The sequence below is a fragment of the Cheilinus undulatus genome, linkage group 9 (genome assembly GCF_018320785.1).
Source record: "Cheilinus undulatus linkage group 9, ASM1832078v1, whole genome shotgun sequence".
Classification (NCBI taxonomy): domain Eukaryota; kingdom Metazoa; phylum Chordata; class Actinopteri; order Labriformes; family Labridae; genus Cheilinus; species Cheilinus undulatus.
Window position 1 is genome coordinate 20,471,388 of NC_054873.1, and position 23,365 is coordinate 20,494,752.

Below are 23,365 nucleotides of genomic sequence, written 5' to 3' on the forward strand. Positions count from 1 at the left end.
TTTGTCTGTCCCTGGACTTGCCTTGTTTCTATGGTGGATAACAGGCTTTGCTTAGAAAGGAAAGGCTATTCAAAGCATACACACAACATTTCATTAGGTATATCTATCAATGGAAGAATGATTCACCTTTTACTGTATGTCTTTAAATAGGACTCCCCAACACATGAGTCCATGTCTACAATACGTCATCACTAGCAGTAAGACATTAACGTTGAGAGAAATGGCAGCTGGGCAGGGCAGCATATTTGTCACATGAAGTGGGGGAGTCTTGGACAGTACAGATTTGTGCCAATTGTTGGATGTTTCTTGCACGATTAAACTGACTCTTTTTCTTTAAATAATTCAGATGATCGTGTTGTGCCTGAGATGCGAGATGAGAATATCTATCTGCCCAAGGGCAGCCATACATGTTGGCCTGTAAATCATGTTGCCCTAAGCTGTCACGGGAGCAGCAGTCATCTGAGTCATTGTGGTTTTGGAAGGACAACTGTTTCTCATATTTTGCCTGCTTCCGTCACATTTGACTGCTGTTTTATAGTCTTGTGTACTTGTAGAAACTGTGAAGAAGACTGCTCTGGTATATTGATATGATGTGTTGAGGGTTCTGAAACCCTGGGTTTGCATTAGGGTTGTCCTGATCAGCATTTTTGGTCTCCAGTCCCGATCCGATTTTTTAATATTGAACATCTGCCGATACCGAGTCCCGATCCGATACTCATAATTACCTAGATTACAGTTTCAATTGTTACTACTAGATATCTCAGACTTATTCCATTTAACTCAATACAGCCAATATTGTTGTAAAAAAAACATAAAATCACATTTCTGGTCAGGATGGTGTAATAGCTGCTTCACTTTAATTATCTGTCAAAAAAATAAATGTACATATTCACTTAGTGCAGTGTTTAGTATTCAATCAGACAATAAAAATCCACTTAAAGTGGTCAACTGAATGACCTGAGCAGTCAACAAAGTGAACTCAAATAACCTCAGATTCACTTAGAGGTGGTGTAACAGAGTCAATAGTCACAATAACATACAAATTCAGTAAGTGAATTTTAAATTATAATGACACTTAGAAGTTAACTTGACTCTATTAGTCACAAAAAAAACTTAACTCAAAAAATGAATTCAAAACATCCCAACTCCACGTTAAAGTGGTGTAAACAGAGACTCCCTTGCATATTCAAGCAAAACAGGTATTGTAGCTGAAATATCCCTCAATGAATCGATATTGAATTGAATCGAATCGAATCAGAAATGGAATCGAATCGGGACCTTGTGAATCGAAATCGAATCGATTCAGGAAAACAGTGGCAATACCCAGCCCTAGTCAATAGATATCCTTTTTGGGAAATGGTTGTCCACTAATCTTTTCATGTCTCCTGACATGCTACTTTGAGTATTTTTTATAGTGGAAATACTGACAGAAAATGTAGTGCAACCCATTGGACTTAATTATTTTCCACTATTTTCTTTGGTAGAAGTATCTCCCCCTTACCCCCCCATAGTTTGAGGAAACCGTTTGAGGATAATACAAGCTGTTGGGAAGTTGATTGATAGGTACTTTGGGCATCGAAAGGTCATTGTATGGCAGAGCAAAGACTTCTTGCATTTTAAATATATGGCATTAAACTCCATGTCTCTGTGTTAACAAATGGCACATTTACATCATGACTGTAGCTCCTGTGATGCAGAAGCTTGCTCATATAAATCAGCTCCATCGTAAATCCCCATTTGAAAGGGCTGTGGAATTATCAGGATGAAGAGGCTTGCAAAACCTCTCATCAATCACAGCTGAGCATGAACCTCCTTTTTTCTTGTAGCACAGAAACATCCCTTATCATTACTGTTTTTCATTGGCCACGTTGTTCTCATTTCAATCACTGTGACGGAGAGGAGGCAGGGTGCAGGTCAGCGGCTCAGCTTATCAGCACATTCCTGCCCTGTTATGTGCTCTGTGTGGGGCACTGATAACTTCCACAGGGCTGATTGAGTTCAGGAGCTGATTGCTGGTCCATGCGTTCAGAACGCACCCAGACACTGGTTATGATCACTGACTCCAGCTGGAGAGCCTGGAAATTAGAATGGGTATGAGTACTCGGTACTTGAGTGCTTGTTGTGGTCATCCTGACTCTGACTGTACATTTGTTTCTTTTAGATTAGATAGTTAATCTTATTTCGGGTTTGACTAACTGAATAGACGTGGTAAAACATGATTAACGGTACTCAGAGGTGTAACTGCTCCAGCCACAGATTTGGCTTTATTTGCACTGCAAGCTCGATTTCAGCAACAACAACTGCTTTACAACAGCTACAGTTACTCTCAAGGGACACATTACTCAAAAGGCATTTCAGTCAGAACCACTTTGTCAAGAAACGCAATGATTTACTGTTATTTATATTTGGCAGTGTGGCTGTTCTGGGATCCCCTGTCCCTTCCACTAGACTATGTTGAAAACATCAAGCAGCAACAGCACACGCTCTTATCTTCCCTGTGCTTATAGGGAAAGCCCAAGGTAGCGAGAGAAGCAGCAAAAACCAAAACAGATAAGAGCAGGCATCAGTTACAACAGAATGACATTGATTAGGTCAGACACAGAATTAAGGAGGAGCTGGGGTGGAGAGTTGCAAAAAGCAGCTTGGAGAGGAAGCGGCAAATTGTAGCCAGGCTACAGCTTTTTAAATATGGCATCATAAATGAAATCAGTTAATAGCGTTCTTAGGGTGAATCAGCTGGGCATCAGCTGATAAGGGCCTGTGTAAGATCAGCTGATCTCAATTATATGGCAGTGCTTGATTCCATAGCTTGCCTGAACAAATGCTATATGCTCAGTTTTTGGTAGCATTTCTCTATGCTAAAATCATTTCTTGCCCCCCAACTGGAGCTGGCTATACCCCCTGTTTAACAGTTAGCTCTTTTGGTACTGGTTAGCACATGTGATGCTAACCTGCTAATAACAAAACTGATGACAGGAAAAGAAAGTTGTGACTCCTGCAGACTGACACCATTTGTTAAGCTGTAGCACAGGCCACATTCACAGCTAACAACAGTGACAAGAGTGAAAAAGATAGTTCAGGAAATGGCAGCTGGACTAAGGGCTGTTGTGCAACGTGTAGACAAAGAGCTCTGTTTGCTGTTTAGTATCAGAGGAGGGTAAAGCTCTGGAAATTTCAGTTTGTCTGTGGTTAAAGAAGAATTTTTAGGGGCTTTTATTTTTGAGCTGTAATGTTCTCTTGATATTTATACAGTTTAGGCACTTCACATAACCCTTGGTTGCATTATCATACTCCCTATCTACATTCAGAACTTGGATTCTGATCCACAGCACACAACAGAAAACATGCTGGGCTACTTGTTCATCAGATAACATGTGAGCATTGAAATGCTGTAAATTTCCATTCCTACATGAAATACACCCTATTCACGCTGAACAATCATATCTGACAGCAAGTGTCAGAGGTTTGAATTGTTTTCTTTTAACAAGTTTGTTTTTGTAAACCTAAGATAAATTTATAGATTTAAATTACAAATGAATTATTTTACTGCTCTTATTTTGGATTTCTTGTAATTACTTTATGTGAAAAGTCGAATAACTTTGTGAACAGTAATTGCTCTATTTCAGCACTGCTGTTCAGCAAAGAGGAGCCTTTAGTAGTTAAAGGACAACAATTTACCCAAAAGGAGTTGCTTGTAAGATTTAGAAAATTTCCTATATTTTTCAATATTCTTTTGATATCACATGTTAAAAGAGTTACAGTCAAGGTACCATCAAGGTCATAAAGTGGGAACCCCTCTTCGCCTGTATTGTTCAATTAGTCCCATGACACCTCCGAGGGCTGAACAGTGATCTCCAGCGTCCCAGAGTCATCCTCCTCCATGCTAGCTCACACCGCTCACCATGCCAACACGGAGACATTCTCTTTCCTACCTACCCTACACTTGGCCAATCAGCATTGCCACCTTCAACAAACCCAGGCTTAGCGAGAGGGGTGGGTAAGCAGAACTAGGGTGAGGTACCCTGACAGGGACTAGCACTAACCCCTGCCAGACTAGGGTGACACTCTAACTCCCCCTTCTACCTACCCTACCATGACTCCAATCACATTGGCAATGGCATTTGCCAGGGCTTATAACAATATATTAAAATCAGTACTGGAGCTTTAAAAGGACTTTAAAAAGTCAGTTCAAATTCACAGACTGATAAAACTTTTTTATAAGTCTTTTTAGTATTTTGCAAGAGTTGGCAGTTAAAAACAAGATATGATTATCATGGCTGGTTTTTGAAAAAAAAAAAAAAAAGAAAAAAAAACACCTATTCCTGCAATAAAACCTCATACTAGACAGATATTTTTTCTGAAAATCCGTGCTTTTATAGCGCTGTTTCCCTGTACATTCTGCCAAACATTGAACCATCATATGATGATCTTGAAAACAGTAGAATTGAGATTTTAATCTTAAGCAAGTCCTGTTGTCTGAACTGTTATTTATGTGATATCTTTGACATTTAAGTGTCAAAGCTAGAAAAAGGGCAAGAAAATACAATGAATCTTTTTCATGGCCTATTCAGACATGAATTGAATATTAAGGAAGAAGACATAGTAGTGGCTAAAACTGCTGACTGGTAGCCATTAGCAGCTCAAGTTCTTCTCATGCCTGTTTTGGTTGATGCAGAAATAATTAATTTGGAGAGCTGGTAGGCAGAAGGTAGCAGAGAGAGCAGACTATGTGTGGAATCTGTCACCACTCTCTGGTTCTGCTCTCAGGGATGTAAATTTAACTCACCCCCCTTTGCCAGCGGTGACGTGCTGTCTGTCAGGCTTGTCCAGCTCGATCATTATCCTGACTGATAGGTGGGATGTCATGACCCACATGGCCTTGGTTTGTAGTTAAATCCATGTTCTGGCGATGAATCTAGGCCATATACATGTAAAAATGTGTAAGTCTGTCATGCATTCTGTGTATTTGTTGTGCCCTCAGTGTGAGGTATTTCATCTTTAAAAGATGTGTAGATTGCTGCACAAAGAGAAAAGAAAATGGAGTATGCTGGTGATGGCTTACAAAAAATGGTTTAAACAGTCTTATTAGTGTGAGCTTTTGTGTGAGGAGCGCCAATCTGCTACAGTTTGTATAGGATATCTTGGTTTATGTCAACCTAACACATCCTGCCACAGTCAATTTAATGTTGCTACACTTATCTAATAATCAAACTTCATTTGTTCCCATTGCTGCCATCTCACTTCACAAAAGTCGCATTTTACAGAAAGTGTAGCCTGATACAGGAAGCTAAAGAAGCTATAGAGTAAGAGCAGATTAAGACCCTGTTTACACCTTGCATTAACATCCATGTTGGGTGTCAGATACTAAGTGGTTACCTTTGAGCCAGCTGTGAATGCACCTCAATGCATACTGACAGCAACTTGGTTTATTTTATTTACAGGGGATCCATCGATGTATATTGGTTCATTGATTGGTTGTTAATTATGAAGGGCTGATATAGGGGAGAAATATCTGTTCAAGTCCACATGGCTGTAGTGTGTCCAAGGAAAAAAATCTAAAATGGGATAACAGGCCATAAATGTTAATCATGACTATGAAAGGTTGCAGAAAAAGCGCATATTAGTGCTTAAGAGTAATCTAAAGGCATGAGGAAATAAAAATGTTTGCTGCTTAAAATGTTTGCTGTTATAAAAAACCATGTTTTGATACAAAAGTCCATATTATGTATCTAATTTCAAAGTAATTAGGGGCTCTCAATTTTAAGTAATTAGACAACATTTAGCCTACAACATGATAAAATGTTACTGTAGACAAATTCAGGTCTTTTTGTTAAGATATTCTTTCTTTTATTAAATACAGAAACCTTTTAGGACTTATTAAAATGCAGAAACTACTAATTTCTGTAACTTTGTGAAATTTGTGCATAACATCACCTGATATCAATCATAGACTCCCATATCAAATCATATCAAACTTGTATCGGGGCTGGGTTTTGGGATGTCAGAAAACGTCATATCGTCCAAAATCTTGACATTGTAACATATCGTGATAAAACAGGTGATTTGCACCTCTACTTAATAATGTGTCACTGTTTCCTTCACAAACATGGTTATGACAAAGTGAAGGAGAAAAGCAGTTAAAGATGCACCGCAAGCCTCTTAGCTTGTAGCCAGGTACACCTGCATGCTGTTCTGTGACTCCACTTGCAAATGAATGAGGAAATTAACCATGAGCTAAGTGACTAGCAGTGCCTATTTGACAGTTCTCCTTCATTTTGTCATGAAGTGGAATCTATTGGAGATATTTTATATACTGTTCAGTAAAGGTGAGATTGAAATAAAGCCTCTATTTTAGACAATAAGTGATCAGTGTGGTCACGGTAAGATTGAGAGCCGCAGTCATGATGTATGTGCTGTTAGTTGAGAAAGAAGCAGGCATATTTCTCTATTAAGACATCGTTATTGATACAAAAATGTGGTGTCCAGTTATCCAGCAGAGATGTAAATGGTAAAAAGGTAAGGTAAGACTAAACTGTGCAAATAAGTTGGCAGTGTCTCAGTACCAAAACTATGTTAATTTGAGTGCATTTTAGACGTGTTGCAGAAATGAAAAAGAAGACAGGCATCAATATTGTTTTATTTTTCTCATGTTTTATTTTAGAAACGTGGTATTGTGTGAAAACCCTGTACCACCCTGTGCTGCAAAGACAACACAGTTTCCCAAGCCAATTTCTTACTATATTTAACACAAATCACACGTGCTTCTATCAGTCAAGAAGCACTAAAGATTGCACAAGTCACAAGTGCCTCCTAAGGAGACTACTATCATTAGTTCTGCTATTTTATCAACCAATCAATTTTCAAGTCTTTGTCAGAGGGGAAATTAAATAGAGATAATGTTTGTGTTGTCTTCAGCTGCACTTTGAGTGTTGTCTGTACATCTATAGTTAACAGAATAGTGTGTTTGATGGTTAATGATCCTCTGTGGGCTCTCGCTGTCACGATGAGCATAATTTATGCATGTAATGCAGCACACCTGAGGAGGAGGGGCACAATAACATCTCCTATGCAAATAGAATTGATAGATCCTGCTCCTGTTCAACACGGCGCTTGAGGGGTTAACTCCGATACAGCAGTTTACACTGCGGATGGATGTTCGCTAGTACAGAGGAGTCCCATGCTGTAGCGGAACTGCAGATCCCACACAGATCGCTGCCAAGCTAGAGGGGATTTGCTCCGATCCCATGAGCGTGTAAGGAGAGAGCTGGAGGGAGAGATACATTCTGAGGAACGATGGGAGAGGACACAGACCCTTGTGGGGCAGAGGAAACATTAGGGCGTAGCTGTGAGGTGTGTTTCATAACCCCTCACCTGTAGTCATAATTTCAGCTGTTCAGGAGCTAAGAAAATAAGGGGGAGAGAGAGGTGGGGGCGAGAATCTCTGGGCGATGATTGGTGCGGTTCTGCACTGAGGCTGCTGAAGTACGTCTGCAGGAATCTCCTGCTGGATTTACTGAGCAGTAGCTCCAGGTTGGAGAGGCTTTTGTATGGCTGTAGCTGCGAGGATGAACTGATGTAAGTACATCTGACCTTCTCTGCATCGTGTTTTATCTGGATTCTTTCATAACAACCTAAAGAGATGGAGACACTGTGATGAAGTGTGTTAACCTTTACGTAACACAGATGTGTTACTCATGACTGTAATGGCTGGTAATTAAGTTTTATGTCATAGTTAATGGGTTAAATCTCTTGACCTTCTTATCACTCATGCACCACTGCATCTTTCCTGCTTTCTACCCTCTATGAGAGATCCACACCACAGTGTATGCACAGGATGCGTGTGCAGTGTCACTTGTCTCTCAGGGGACCCTCTGACGGGGCTAAGGTATGGGCCTTCATTAGCATTTGAATATGTTATCCAGAGCAGGGGAGTTTTAGCAGTTGTCAGCACTCCACAGCACATCGTTTTCAATTCCTGAAGTGATCAATCATCTGATTCTACTTGTTTGCTGCTTCACCGCCAGCAGCCACAGCAGAGTGTGATACTGTTGTTGTTTTGTGTCTTTGGCTGCTCTGCAACTCGCACAATGTTCTTTCTGACAGTATCCTTGTTTGGACTTTGCAGTCTGTTCATTGCTGGCATGCTAGTCCCGATGACAGTGTCTGTCCTGGTTTCATAAAATGCTTGTGAGGCAAATGAGAGGTGCTTCTTTTTCTGCTGAATACTGAGCATCATTAGGTTTGTTGCTGCTCTTTTCTTTGGGGGAAATGTCTAGATTTAGGCCCTCAGCAAGGATAGTGAAGTCAGGCTGCAGCATCTCAAAGTATCTAATAAGACATGCATCATAACATGTCATGTTTTATTGACTGTGTCAAAAGTAAACTTGTTTATCAGAGTAAATGAGCAAAACCACCATCTTAATCACTGCAAACAGTTAGAATTCTGATGACTAACCTGTGTTGATCCCAGTACTTTGTTACCTGTTTAACAGCCACATTTCACTGCACTTGCATTGCAATGACTTTGTGAAAATGATTCACCTCTCTTTGTTTTCCCTAGGCCTTAAAAAAATCCAACACAGGAGAATTTGTCCAGCACTAAAGGGGAGAATAATGCGTTTTCTTTCCTACATTGCATCGTTTGTTCCAGTCAGTCTGTGGCCTTTAATATAACAAGAGGTTATTAAACGTTCTCCAGTGTTGCTGCTGCAAGTTTCCCTTAAATCACTCTGTTGCAGCATCACAACGGCAGAATTAATGAGAGCTATTTTTAGCTCCTCTGGTCCCAGAGCGGTCAAAATTGAATAAGGTTCTGCCTCAGCCCTAAACCATACTACAGCACAAAATCTATTCTTTCAGTCAGAGAATCGAGCAGCCCACCATTTTGCCTCAGTTCCCTCTGTGGAAGAAATATGATTTTGTTTTTCTGCTGAGTAGAGAGTCAGGGAGCCAGCGCTCTTTAATTTTAATGATACTCCAAAATGAATACAAAATGAAACACCATCTTAGCTTCTCTCCTGGTAGGTCATGTTAGGTTAGTGTTGTGATGACTCATTGCGTATTAAGGACCTTTGTCTCTGAGAAGAAACAGAGATCTTCTTTGATTCAAAGTTTTTAATCACACCTTGTGTGGATGAATCACTTCTGCTGTTTGCTAAAATAGTAAGAATTTAAGGATTTCAGACAAGATATAAATTACCTCTGTTTATATAGCTGCTATGGCACACATTAATGAAAAATAAAAGCTCCTGTTAGGAATGTTTTTTTGCAGTGATTTTGGTGCCCCCTGTTGACGAACAGTGCCCCCTATTGTTCTGATCAAGTCCTCCATATGCATAAAAACTGTTTTGATTGCAAAAATAATGCACCCTAGATAAAAGCAATAATTTGAGCTGCAGCAGGTCGGTTCAGACTGATGTGTTGCCTGCGATGCTCTAAAACCGTCTTGTCAAGTCGCAAATCTTTGGTCTGAACTGGGCTTTGTAACTAAAAAACAGATTGTGCTTTTACTTTGAAGGTTATTCTGAAAGTGTAATGTACCTTATAATCTTAACCGGGACGTGTTGACAGACAGGATGCAGTGAACCTGCTTTGGGATACAGCGATTTTCAACTCTCTGTATCTCACAGAGCATGGATGCAGTGATCTCAGGTTGAGATATGCTCAAATTGATGTTTATGACAAGTAGACAGAAATGTTAGATTCATTGGTCACCAAAAATATGAGCATTTAGTACACACTGGTACAGTGCTGCAGGCGCTTGCCATGCTTTTAATGGGATGGTGTGTGCGCTTCACACAAGACATAAGGAGCTCATCATGGCATGTGTAACAGTAATCGTTAAGCCTCAATTATCTTGTTTTTGTGACTGTGGGAAGCTAAAATCGTAATTGTAATTGAAACTCAATCGCCCAGCACTAGTTGAACTGCTCCTTCAGTGTACTGTAAGTCCCTTCATCTGACACCTGCCCAACAGCAGGGATAAATAGCGGACATAAAAGTCACCATATAGAGACAGTCATTTCAGTCTTTCTCATAACCAGGTATAAACTCCTCACTTGAGCTTTAAAATGAGAGCTTGGATGTGAATGCAACCTACAAAGCTGCGTTTTACCAGCCAAGTTTGTGTTAGAATTAGTGCTGTCAATTGATTAAAAAAATTAATCAAGTTAATCATATCACCATGCTTTCTTTAGTTTTAGTAATTTTTAGATTTTTAAATGTTCTTATTATCAAGTGTTAATTTTCATTATTTTAACTTTATGTACAGCACTTTGAAAGCGCTTTCTACTAAAAAAAATATTATTATTATTATTATTATTATTATTATTATTATTATTTTTATTACTATTATCTATAAATTAACATTTAAAATACTACCAGAGTTTTTAAACTTATTTGTGGTTTGTAAATTGGAGTGTCTTAATTCGCTGAGCAATAATATTTATACACAGCAAACGAGCCCAGAAGACAAACACATCAGGTACTAAATACTGTGTGCTGTAAAGTGAATGATCAGGTGTGCTGTTACCCTGAGGTAGCTGTTTGCTGACTGATGTCCAGTGGTCTCTCGTCAGTGTAATAAATGTAGCTCGGGCCAGCTGCTCCACTTTAGTTGCCTTTTTAGCTGTCATACAGTTCCCGGATTCTTGTGACAGTAGTTCTCGTAGGTGTTCTGTGGTACGGTTCATCGGAGGCGACCCAGATGATGTCTTGAAGCCCCTTGTCATCAGCGATGTTGATGGTCTGCAGTCTCTGGTGACCCATTAGGGATTGCATTAATCAGCTTAGATGTTGTCATTTTGGGGACAAAACCGTGTCTGCTGGACTGCGCTGGTGTAGCTTAGCAACATTAGCTTTCATGGTTTGATCCTGTGTTGTTGTTAGCATCTTTGCTAACATTAGCAAAGATGCATTTTGCCCGGAGGTGGTACTTCAGACTCGTTGTGCTTCGGTATAAAGACAGTTCATCACAGCAGTATGTACACACAACTTTTGTGTCATCCAGACTTTCATTTGGCAACTTTTTAAATCGAAATTTGCCGTGAAGAGGACCTGGGTCTGTCTCCTCACTCGTCACTGCTGGCTGTGTTTGACCCGCCTTTAACCTTTTCACCCCAGGGACGTAAACATCCGTGCAGGAGGATTACGGGAGGAAGTTGTGGTTAAACTTAGTCATATGGTTAAACTGCATTATTATTTGTTTAACGCGTTAAGCTTTCCAGATTAATCACAAGCATTATCGCGTTTATATTAACAGGCCTAATTAAAATGAAAAGAACTGTCAAAAGGCAGTATTCTTGGCAAAGTGCTGGGTAGACTTACCATTTGCAGCCAAAATCTTCTATCATGAAATTCTGGCGGCTTTATGGTGCTGCAAGGCCACACAAGTCCGTATTTTTGTCATTGCACTATTACATTTTACAGGCTAACAGATTTCTGTTTAACTATTTATTTCCTCAGAGTCTAGTAAGTTACAGATAATTATTACTTTAATATGATTGAATCAGAGCTGAGATGATTTTCAACTAATAGTAGATCAGTGAATCAAATAATACAGTTTTGTCTTTTATTTGTGATTGATGTTTGAAACTCGCTAATTGCACTAATTTGGTACAGCTGTCATTTCAAATTATAAGATACAGATGCAGCAAACAATTATTTTCAGCTCTGTTTCTAGTTAAGATTTTTTTTTTTTTGATCTATTGTTCTGTCCACAAAATGATAATTTAGATAATTATGATAATAAATAATATGAATTTCAAGTCCCCATTACTCTCTATAATGTCTTGATAATGCTGAAATGACTTGATATTCCTTGATCAATAACCACTTAGTATGCCAAAAGTTTGACTTGAGTTATAATGTATAATGTTTCCTTTTTAGATCAAAAAAGGACAATATTTACATTTTTCCTTAAGTCTTATCTAAACACATTGATACTTTTTAGTACATGCTTTAAAATGAGTCTGTTATTTTCATAAACTCTAGTATCTCAAACTACATATTCTTCATAAAAATGACATCTATTTAAGTAAGAGATCTCTGATCCCATCAGAACCTGCAGGCAGACTCCTGTATACTGTCTAAATTGCACAATAAGAAGAGTTTTGTTACTGAAATGGTGCATATGTTTTTGTGCTATTCAGACAGAGTGCAGGAGTTTACCTGCGATTTTGCATAACTGAAAACAAGAAATTGCCCCAGGCTGAGTGTTGGGGTATCTTTATGGGGGGGTATCAAAATAGGTATTGATATTGTTTCATTTTTATGAGTTCATATCATAGTTCAAACTCTTGTGAATAAACAGAATAGGTTTTGATTTCATGTCTGTGGATTTCCCATTCCCTAACTGTTCACAGTAATTCACTTTAGCCCTAAAATGACACACATGTTAATATAAGTACCTTCAAACTTTAGTGCTTGAGTATTTCTATTTTAGAAGTTTGTTCTGATGAAGTTAGAACCACCGTGAGTTTAAAGAACAATGTGTTGCTGGTTCACCATTCACAGTCCACTTCCACTCATGTCCCCTCTCCACTCAGCTGTGAGATCCATCTGTGTTGTAGTCCATCTGTGATGTAGAGCTGGCTCCCAAGTCGCCTGGTTGTAATCCCCCCAAGCATGACCCATGCGACATGGTGCATCTCCGCTGTGGAGCGGCTGCCAGCCCCGGCTCTGGCCTGTGGCGTGAAGCTTCTGTTGGCACCAGTTGTTGGTGGCCGTAAAGGACATTCACAACATTTCTCCAAAAACTCATCAGTCACTGGAGTAACGTTAGTCAGGACAAAGTGTACACAGGAGCAGAGTTGTTTTACTGTTTTTCTCTTATGGTTATTTGACTTTTGAGACTTGGGAACCTGAGACTGAAAACTAATCCTATTTTATTGTTCTGCAAGGATTTGTTGATTATCTTTGAAAATAGCACTTTGAGGTGCTCTAAAGTAACAGTGATGTGGGTTTTGTTAGTGCAAGTGTATTTTTTAATAGCTACATGTGGAAACAAACCAATAAAGGCTTTTATACTGAAATTAATTCAGCATTTCTTTTTTAAAAAGAACCTCCCACAGTCGAGAGGAACCTTCAGACACGGCCTGAAAATGTCAGGCCACTTGAACAACACCACTCTGTTCCCCCTCTGTTACCAGAGCAACAAGCTCTGCAGGAGGAGAAAGCAAAATTACATCCCTTCAAAGTGAAAGGTGTGTGTGTTTCTGTGTGAGTGTGAGATAGAGGGGAGAGAGGGAGACATGCAAAGGACCGTGCTAAATCTGTTGTTGTTTTTTTCAGTTTTTACTCCATTTCAGATTCCTTCCTCTTTTCGCTCCATTTTTGAATTTTACATTCCATTAATTTTATGGAAATTTATTTGTATTGGAACGACACACAGTAAGCTAATCACATTTTCCAGTCAACAAATTCTCAGTCCTCACAACAGCGCTGCAACACAGACATAAACATTAAGGCTTATGTGTGTGCATGTTGGTGTTATGCTGCCTATAAAGACTTTCTTAAAGTGAGAATGTCAACTGGAAACTCTTAAAAGTTTGCAGTTTAGTGGCGAACCATCGATAAATTTAGACAAAATGTCAGAGTTCTTTGCATCAGCGTTTCCTTAGTGCATATCAAGAAGACAGGGGGCATAAATCCTCCTCCCCAAAGAGCAAACTTTCCAGTGAGAATTCATGCCTCTGCTTTCAGCCGTCTTGTTAATATTCAGATGTCTTTTTCCCTCCTCTCTCTCAAGTACGGTGTATTCAGTCTACAAAGCCACAGGGGAGCTCCCCTGTTCAAATTTTGGCCCCCCTCCTTCTTGTGTGAGTCCCGCCATAAGCTTCTTGAGGAGTTTGTGACTGTTGCTGCCAAGCTGAGAGCGTCTGGGGCCACCTGCAGACACATATTCAGCTGCTTGTATTCTCAGACACCAGCCAATGTGTGGCACTTGGCCGACAGGTCATAACACAGAGAAAGGCGAGGTGTTAAAGAAAGGCTGGGTGGTTAAACAAAAAAACAGAACCACAGCAGAGACATTAGGCTAGATTGCTGACTAAGACTGGGGTGGATGTTCCCTCTGAAGTTTTTTTTTTTTTTTTTTTTTTTTCTTTTTTTACTTATTTTGCCAGTGGCTCATCTGAGATTCAGGCATCATTATCGCATTTAGGAACTTGATATCCAAACCATTAGCAGGTTGTCATGTTGGTGTGTTGCTTGTTAATCTTTAACATAAATCTGCGCTGACACTTGCAAGTTGTTTAAAGCCTGAAGCTGCAAACACGGTGGTTATAATAACAGCCCGGGGTCCAAGCACTGAAACTAAAGCTGCTTTTAATGTGTACTGCATTTTGTCATCACACTTTAATGTGCCGCAACATGAGATCACTCCTTCTAATGCGCTCTCTGCCAAGGCGACCATACTGTCGGTGTTCGAGGTGTCGCAGAAATCAGCAACAAAGCAGGAAGTGAAATATGTGATAGTCTCACCTAGTAAGGTCACAGACCTGGGATCAATCTACCTGACAAATGGGAGTTATTGTATTTGGTACTGTGATGTGGCTTGTAATTTGCCTGAGGGGATGGACTTAATAGTATTTTATACGCAGTCATTGAATGTCTGTGTTGTGAGATTGTGGCGGAGGTGAAATGATATAGAAGAAGAGATAAGATAAGAAGTGAGCTGTCAGGCGGCGAGGACACTGCTGACCTAACAGCAGAAGGAGTCGACCTTCATCTTATCCTCTGTGGTTGTTAATGTGATGGAGAGTGTACTTGAATTTTAAACACTTAGTGTCAGAGTGGCCTCATTGTATCGAGCAGGGCTTTAATCATTGTATAATTATATTCAAGGCCCTGTAAACATGATACCTTATACTGCAAAGGAGTGTGCTGCTAACTATACTTCAGTAAATTCAACCTGATTCCTGTTCGGAGATGCTGGATTTTTCTGTGAATAGAAACAAACACAACAAAGTTCTGTGTGAATCACAATGTGAAGACAATAGAGTAAACTTGAAACAAACTGAATAACGTGCTGGATTCAGATCTGTGTGAGTGGAGCTGTGGCAGTGAAACAAACTTGTGTACAGGGAATAGCTGAAAATGGATTGCCATTTTTATTATTACTACTACTACAGTATTATTGGCTTTAAAATGTGCACTTGTGAAGATAAGAGGTTGGGAACATTTCTGATTTGGCAATATTAGTGCAGTACACTTTATTGGGTTGCAATTTTAATTACAGTTTTGGCCTCCTATTAGGATTGAGCCGTATCCTTTTTTTAATGCCGTCAAACCTTCCTCAGGTTTTACTGGAGTCTACTGTATTACTACCAGATGTTTAATACCCACGTTATTCAAGGACTTGCCGGTTTGCACACACTGAAGTTTGATTTAAAAAATCATTGTGATAGAAAATGTGAAGTAATGTTCTGTGTTGTTTAAACAGATAATGATGAGCCTTAAATTTATTAATTTCTGTGTTGAGTGCCAATGCCGAGCTTCATCTGGCTTTGAGTTCACTTTACAGGAAGCATATGAAAAATGATTGCTTCAGCACCTGAAATAACCTACAACACTTATTAATCTAAATTTCATGTTAAAAGGGGTAAAGATAAGTTACTTTCTTTTTAAACTGTAAAAGGTTTTGATTTTGCCTAATGTCTGGTGGTTTTTAAAGTGCAAGTAAACCCCCAGCTCAGAGCTAACTCCGCCCACTTCAGACTTTTGAAAAATGCACAAAAAATGGGCAGTTTGGTACTAAGAGGAGGGAGGAGAAAAGGACCGGGTTTTTCAGATGAGGGTGGAGTGACAGTGACATCCACTTGCCAGAAAGTGACACAGAGTCCCACAGCACTGCTGCCTCAGAGTGATCTTTTGAGGTGGAAGATTTTTCCCCTTCAGAGTCCCCTGAAGCAGGCTGTAGTATAGTGGCCGACCTTGGTGGTCCTTATTACTACCTGTTTGGGCTGTTGACTCCAGCACCAGTGTTACTAAAGCCGGAGCCAGGGCAGTGCAGGTACAGGAGAGGATGGGAGTGGTCTCTGAATGGTTAAGTTGGTTAGAGGTGGTAACATTTTACCTTTTATATAGAGTTTGTGATGTAGAAACCTACTAATGGTAGTGATGAACCAATGGTTGGTTTCTACATTGCTGGGTTCTGGAGTCTATCCCAGCTATCACTGGGTGACAGGCAGGGTTTCACTCATTCCCACCATTCCACCATTGTTATGATGGTAATTAAGGCAATAATGTGGCTCTTTTTTAATACTCTGGATATGGTTTTACTGTATTACCGCCCATTCCTACCTCCTGCGATCATGGGAACAAGATAATCGAGATGAAACGATTATTGATTAGCGTGTCGTGTTACAGTAACTTTGCGTTCTGTATGGTTTCCTATTGAACTGTACTGTATCATGCTGCCCATATTGTATTTTGTCACATTGTATTGTGAGTTTCTTTTATTGAAACAAACGCTGTTTTCTGTTGATGCAAAAAAAGAGCCTATTCATAATATTCTTCGTATGCATGCTAGCTCATCCTCTCTGTAAATGTTGGACTCAGTGCATCACTATGCTGTCTTGCATTTTGTCTCTGGTCTTTGTCTCACACTAATCATTGCATCTTGTATGAGAAAACTGGTTGGTCTGCCTCCTACCACAGAAAGCTGGAACAGCGGTTTATCTCTTTCTAAGGTCATGTTACATGAACTGCCGTCTTATTTATGTTCTATACTTGTGCCAAAAACGGGTGGTCACTGTAACCTTAATTCTCAGGGATTCACCATGTTGAGCTTTAATGTTTTTGCTCCATCATCTTGGTCTGAGCTGCAGGGTCACCCTAAACTTAACAGCACTGTAGTAGTTGAGGAGATTTTAATGCTACGACTAAGGAATAATTGACCAGTGTATGCATGTTTTTTACTGCTGAGTCATGGATGAATGTAGCGTTTATTTGTTATGGTCCATTGTTTGTCATATGTGTGGGACTTATCAAGCTGCTGTCCTGGCTAGGACTCCCCTGTAAAAGAGATTTTTGCATCCCAGTGGAATAAAAGACATATGTAAACATGCTGAAGTTTACAAAATTGTTAATTTATATGCATTCAATATTTAGCACTTGTATGTTCTCAGTTTGTACTGCTTTTTTCTTGGTGGTTTTATTAACTGCATCTTTCAGTGCAGTATATTTCACTGTAAACCCCCTCAGGAGGCTATTGTTTGAATACACTGCAGCAATATCGATCTTTCTTATGTGCCTTTAACCAAGAGTGTGTACATTAAGAAGATGGTTATAAATGCTGATGCTCATACCTTCCACATTATTTAGTGGAAAGATGATGATGGATCATCCTGCAGACTTTGAAAAGGTTTAATTTACAGCTCTGGTTAAACGCTGCTGTGCTGAGTTTTTCTATTTTAGGAGCGAGCTTGCAGCACTTGCATGAACAATGAGACTGAAATGAAATCATTGGAATAGGGATTAAAAATTAAATGTTTCCAAGGACACAAAATAGCGATCTGTTATGCTCCAGAGTGCTTAATCCAAATAAAACTTTTCGAACTCTTTTAAAAAAAACTTTTTACAAGCCTTTCCACCATTAAGGCATTTAACATTACTTCTATCTTTCTTTGTGTGAGTATATAATAAGAGTTTGTTGATGTATACTTCACCAAAAGAAAGCAGTAATCATCAGTGATGAAACAATAAATTAGATAAAGAAATGTCACCCCATATTTTAGCCACACAAAGAAAATAAACACTCTCAAACTGTTTTATATCTATGCAATTTTAATAAAATGTCCTCAAATAACATACAGCACATACAGGTTTTTGTTACCCATCTTTCTCATCCACCAACCACAAGCTCAGTTAAAACCAATAAATCTATTATTATCTCTGATATAAGGTATAAAGTTTTATGCTTCTTCTCTTTCTTGGCACTCGATATCTTTACCTGAAGTCACCCTTACACCTGGCAAACATGCACAAAAAGAATATATGGGTAGTTTGACAATTGAGGTGACAGCGCAAGGACTTTTTTTCTAATGCGGCTATTAAACTCATGAGAGACATTTTGCAGGATTGTAGCATTGTCTTTAAACAACAGAAAAAAGCCTTTTACTTCAAGCAGGAGCGTTCAATTGATTTATTTTCCAGCTGTTGTGTAGATGTGAAATGACCTTTAATGTGGGCGTTTTACTCTTGTTATGCTCAAGGACACTGGCAGACCATGTGACTCCTCCGGTGACGGATTGTGTATATGTGTGTGTCCCTTTTTTGTCAAAAGACTGTTGCCTTGTTCAGCCTCTTTGGATCTCAATCTGTCGTCCCTCTCGTTGTAATCACACTGTTCTTTCGCTCTCTCTTCTTCCAGAGCGCAGCAATGGAGGAGACTGTCATTTGGGAACAGCACACAGTAACACTACACAGGGTAGGTTTTTCTTATCCTCCCTCAGATGTTCCTTAATCCGTCTGTGTTTTGTCCTGTTCTCTGTATCTCTCTACCTTGCCGTTTCTGCCCCCATCTCTGCATTTGTCTTCCCTCCAATGTTCCTGATCGCAGCATGTAGGTGGGCTCACTGTGCAGGTGGAACAGATAGATCAGAGGAGTCATCACAATGCTTTTCTTTTGACCATAGAGCTTAACAACCTACAAAAACACTGCATACTTTGCATATAATGTTCTAAAATGAAGCTATCTCACTCAGCTGTTAGCCTGTTTGTTTGCTAGCGATGACATATAGTCCATGTTAATCATATTTCTATGTTGCAGAGTAGAAAAGATTTACAAACAGTCAAGTTTTTCTAACTGAATCCACTCTTTTCATAGTACAAGCTCAATCAGTAGCTCAATCATCATCCTAATCATTTTTTTCCTGTACGCAGGCACCAGGGTTTGGCTTTGGGATAGCCATATCAGGAGGTCGGGATAACCCTCATTTTCAGAGCGGCGAGACCTCCATTGTCATCTCAGATGTGCTGAAAGGAGGCCCAGCTGAAGGCCTGCTGCAGTAAGATTTTGTTCCAATATGAGCAGACGGTTATTAGTATTAAATTACCCTGGCTGCTACAGAAAGACTCCAGCAAGTCTCTTATCTCTCTGTCCCTCTTTCCAGGGAAAATGACAGAGTTGTCATGGTCAATGCGGTCTCCATGGACAATGTGGAGCATGCGTACGCAGTGCAGCAGCTACGGAAAAGTGGAAAAATTGCCAAAATTGTGAGTTTGAAAGCAAATCTTAAATCCGTGTGTTGTTTTAGGGCTTTCTCACATGTTTAATGAATAACTTGAAGGGAAAAATTCATGATCAAGAGAGAAAGGTCCTTCAAGCATATTTTTATCCAAAAGTTGCCATAAGCAAAACAAAATAACACTGATATGTTGGCATATATGTATTTGCGATTAAGACAGTTTAGAAGTGCGGCTTCATTTTTTACTAATTTTTAAAGCAAGTAAGTATCGGTACCAATAACTGGCACCTGGAGCTTGTGGTATTGGTATGCACACAAAATTGGTTGGGCCCCTGAAAAACCCAGATAGGCCCTCCCCAGTCGTGATTGATTGATATCAGTGCATGTGTGTTGGTTAAGTGGCATTGATGCTAATGACCTGGTTAATAGTTCCCTTATTTTAGAGCTGTGTCAAGCTATTATTGTGTTCCGGTGTTTACTCGTCACACTTTTTAACCACTTTTCACCAATTTTTTTGGCTCATTTTTTGCCACTTTAGGGCCCCCCCCCCATTGTACAACTTTTTTGCCTCTTTTACCCATTTATGTAACTCTTCACTCATTTTTTCTGCTGTTATACAGTTTATTGTCACTCTTTAACCATTTTTCATAATTTTTCACCAATTTCTCATTTTTTCACCCATATTTGTCATTTTATACTATTGCATCACTTTTGAACCCTATTTTTCCACTTTGTCCGGCAATTTTTTTTTCTATTTTTTACACATATTTCCCTTTTTTTTTCCTTTTTTTTTGCCGGTTTATCCCATTTTTGCCACTTTTTAATTGTTTTTATCTCTACTTTTAAACTGCTTTTTAACCATTTTCCCACCATTCTTATTAACCAATTTATGCCACTTTATAACCCTTTTTTAGTACTTTAACCCTTGTAACCCATTTTTACTCCTTTGTTTTGCCACTTTTACCCTTTTTTGTCACTTTAAAACCAATATTATTAACATTTTCCACCCTATTTTTCTTTTTTTTCCACCTATTTTTGCATCTCTTGACATCTCTTCACCACTGTTTTCACCTGTTTTTGCTACTTTTACCACACTATTGTCAAATTTTGTGATTTTTAATTTTTTTTATTTATTTATTCATATGTTTTAATGTTGTCTCAGTTTCCACTACTTTTTTTCTGGTATTCTGACTTTTGTGCACATCATGGCTTAGCTATGAAGTCTGACATTACCATCATAATAGTTTAGTTCTTTGTGCACCTCCTCATCGTTAACATTACCAATGAAAGGTAAGAAAAGGGGTTTACATTTTGAAAAAGGCTCTATTGTACTACAGTATAAATAAATAAAATTTCTTGTTTGTTGCTTTGTTGAGAGTGGTTATTAGTCAGGTTGAAAATGAAATATTGTTATAACAGCTTAACTCTACAATGGACCACAATTTTATTGACCTCCATGGGCCCCCAATTTGGCTGGGCCCCTGAAAGCTCTCCCTTTATCCCCCCCTTATGGACAGCTGTGGTGGTATGGGAGGGGTATTAAAATTGTTTGATTTTAACCAAAATCTTATCAAAGTTTAAAAATCTGGCACTATGAAACCCCAAAGTAGAGTGATTGAATCATCCCACCATGTCAAACTCACTCTCTGACTCATCTTCTATCTTTTCTTACTTTAACCAGACAATCAGACGGAAGAGAAAGGTACATGTCCCCATGGGCCGCCTGGGGGAAAGGGAAACCATGTCAGAGCATGACGAAGAGGAGGACAGCTACGATGAAGAGATATACGAGACCCGAAGCGGTCGCAGCGGTGCTTACAGCGGTGTCGGCGGGGCTATGGGCAGACGGAGTGGCCGAAGCAGCGGGCGAAGGGACAGAGAACGTGAACGCAGCGGCTCGCGGGAGAGGAGTCTCTCCCCACGCTCCGACCGTCGCTCACACAACCTGCCCCCACGTCCCGCCAAGGTCACACTCGTCAAATCTCGCAAAAATGAAGGTGAGGCTCACAAAGTCGGGGATAACAAAGGAGGCCATAATGAAAGTTTCACCTGCCATCTCATTGACCCGACAATCAGCAGACAGCTGGACCTTTTAGAAGAGAATAAGACCTCCAAATCAGCATTGGTCAGCTGCCAGAGTAAACAAAACTTGCCAGGCGCAGCAAAATCCAAGTTAACTCAAGTAAATCTAAGCAAAAGAGCAATTAATCTTCTTTAATCAGTACTGTTAATCCCAGTGGGAGCAGCGGCTTGACAGCAGAGAGTTGTCAATGTGGAGTGGTCATATGAACTCTGTGCTAACATGGTCTTTGTTGCTGTCGTTCACTTTGTAAGCAGAATATGGCCTGCGCCTGGCCAGCCACATCTTTGTCAAGGACATTTCCCCAGAGAGCCTGGCAGCCAGGGACGGCAACATCCAGGAGGGAGATGTTGTACTCAAGGTGAGAGGAACAGGGAGGAGATACGTCTTCAAATATTCAACATCAACTTAAATGTTGAAAATTCTGTACTTGCACTGTTTATCTATAGTTGCTGCTTGGTACTGTAACACTTGGGAGAACAAATTAAGTAACTGTATGGGTTTAACAACTGCTTTTTGTTTGAAAGTAATTTCTTCATATTCATCTTTTTATTTTTTATTATAATTTTCTGTATATAATACCACAAAACATCAGTGATATCTGAACAGTCTAGTCTATTAGTTAGATGGCAGGCAGGTGGATCCATCATTGCAGATTTTTGTTGAATGATTAAAAAGCCACACTATTAACAAGAAGAGAATTTAGCAATGTTTATTGATGCCTATTAATTTTTATTCCTCTGTAATTTACAGTTTTACATTTTTAGTTTAAGTTTTAGCAGTTCAGTATTTTTTTTAAAGATATTTTTGGGGCTTTTTATACCTTTAGTCAGAGAGGAAGAAGGTGGATAGAGTCAGAAATTGGGATGAGAGAATCGGGGAGAGACATGCGGTTAAGGAGCCTCAGGCTGGAATTGATCCTGGGTGCCATCCCATGTACATAGAGCACAACCTAACCACAGGACCGTCTGCCCCTGTATTGTTTTAATTAATCTTACTTTTATGTTTGATCATATCATTTTAGCTCCTGAACAGCACCTGATCATCGTTACAATGTTTTGGACATTTTTGACCCTGTGTAGCACTCACCCTCCTCTTTCTAGATTTTATTTTGTTTGATATCTAATAACCCTCTCACAGCTTTGTAACTGATTTGACCGTGACAAACAGAATCAATTTTGTGGTCATTCATCATCTGACCTTGTGCCTCAGAGAAAAATGTGTTTGTAGCCTAACTTCTCATATGATGATTTTATTGCTTAAAGATTAAAAACAAAGAATTTCTTTGTTCTCTCTCACTTTTTAATCGAAATTCTTTGGATGTAGTTTGAAATGTCACAAGAAACAGCTTTTCCTTCTTGTGTTTGTTGCAGATCAATGGCACAGTGACAGAGAACCTCTCCTTGATAGATGCCAAGAAGCTGATAGAAAGGTCAAAAGGCAAGCTAAAAATGGTGGTTCAGAGGGACGACAGGGCGACCCTGCTGAACATCCCTGACCTCGATGACAGCATTCCTTCAGCCAACGCCTCTGACAGAGACGGTGAGAGTGGTGTTAAGTGTTGGATCTCAAAAGCCCGACTTGTCAGTATGTCGTATTTCAAACAGCTCTCTCTGAACAGAGGCTTTTTGTTTGATCAGACATTTCAGATATCCATTCGCTGGCATCTGATCATTCCAATCGATCGCATGACAGACATCGCAGCAGCCGCTCCCGCTCTCCAGACAGACAATCTGAACCTTCAGACCACTCCAGACACTCGCCCCCTCAGATCAGCAACGGCAGGTAAAGACCCTCAATCTACACGCTTACATTTTGGACTTCAAACTCAAGCCTGTATTATGTAGATAATGAGGTTTAGCTACTTTATTCCTCTTAGTTTCTCCCACTGTTTCTTATAAAAGAGAAGCAATCAAGTACCCACAAAAAAACCTTGGCAGTGACAAGTCTTTATGTTGATGATTCAAGAATTTTTAACTTCAGAAACGACGCAAGTAAATATCAAATGTAGCAATTATTGTTTTGATTTCACAATAATGCATATTAGTGATGTTGACTTTCTCGAAAAAAGTGATGTTTTTCAAAATTAAAATCA

The 23,365-nt window shown here is 39.5% G+C and overlaps 1 protein-coding gene across 9 annotated transcripts in view; it reads left to right on the forward strand.

Annotated features, from left to right (window-relative positions):
• The window catches only part of tjp1b (tight junction protein 1b), a 49,080-nt gene that overhangs the window by 2,690 nt on the left and 23,025 nt on the right, over positions 1–23,365 (forward strand). For 6 of the 9 annotated variants that reach the window (XM_041794948.1, XM_041794952.1, XM_041794954.1 and 3 more), the window contains exons 2-8: positions 18,374–18,430; positions 18,886–19,010; positions 19,116–19,218; positions 20,872–21,187; positions 21,525–21,631; positions 22,644–22,812; positions 22,911–23,055. In XM_041794948.1, coding sequence (XP_041650882.1) covers positions 18,374–18,430; positions 18,886–19,010; positions 19,116–19,218; positions 20,872–21,187; positions 21,525–21,631; positions 22,644–22,812; positions 22,911–23,055 — 1,022 coding nt within the window. The remainder of the gene's footprint in view (positions 1–18,373; positions 18,431–18,885; positions 19,011–19,115; positions 19,219–20,871; positions 21,188–21,524; positions 21,632–22,643; positions 22,813–22,910; positions 23,056–23,365) is intronic. The other 3 variants (XM_041794949.1, XM_041794956.1, XM_041794958.1) reach the window with 1 other exon arrangement.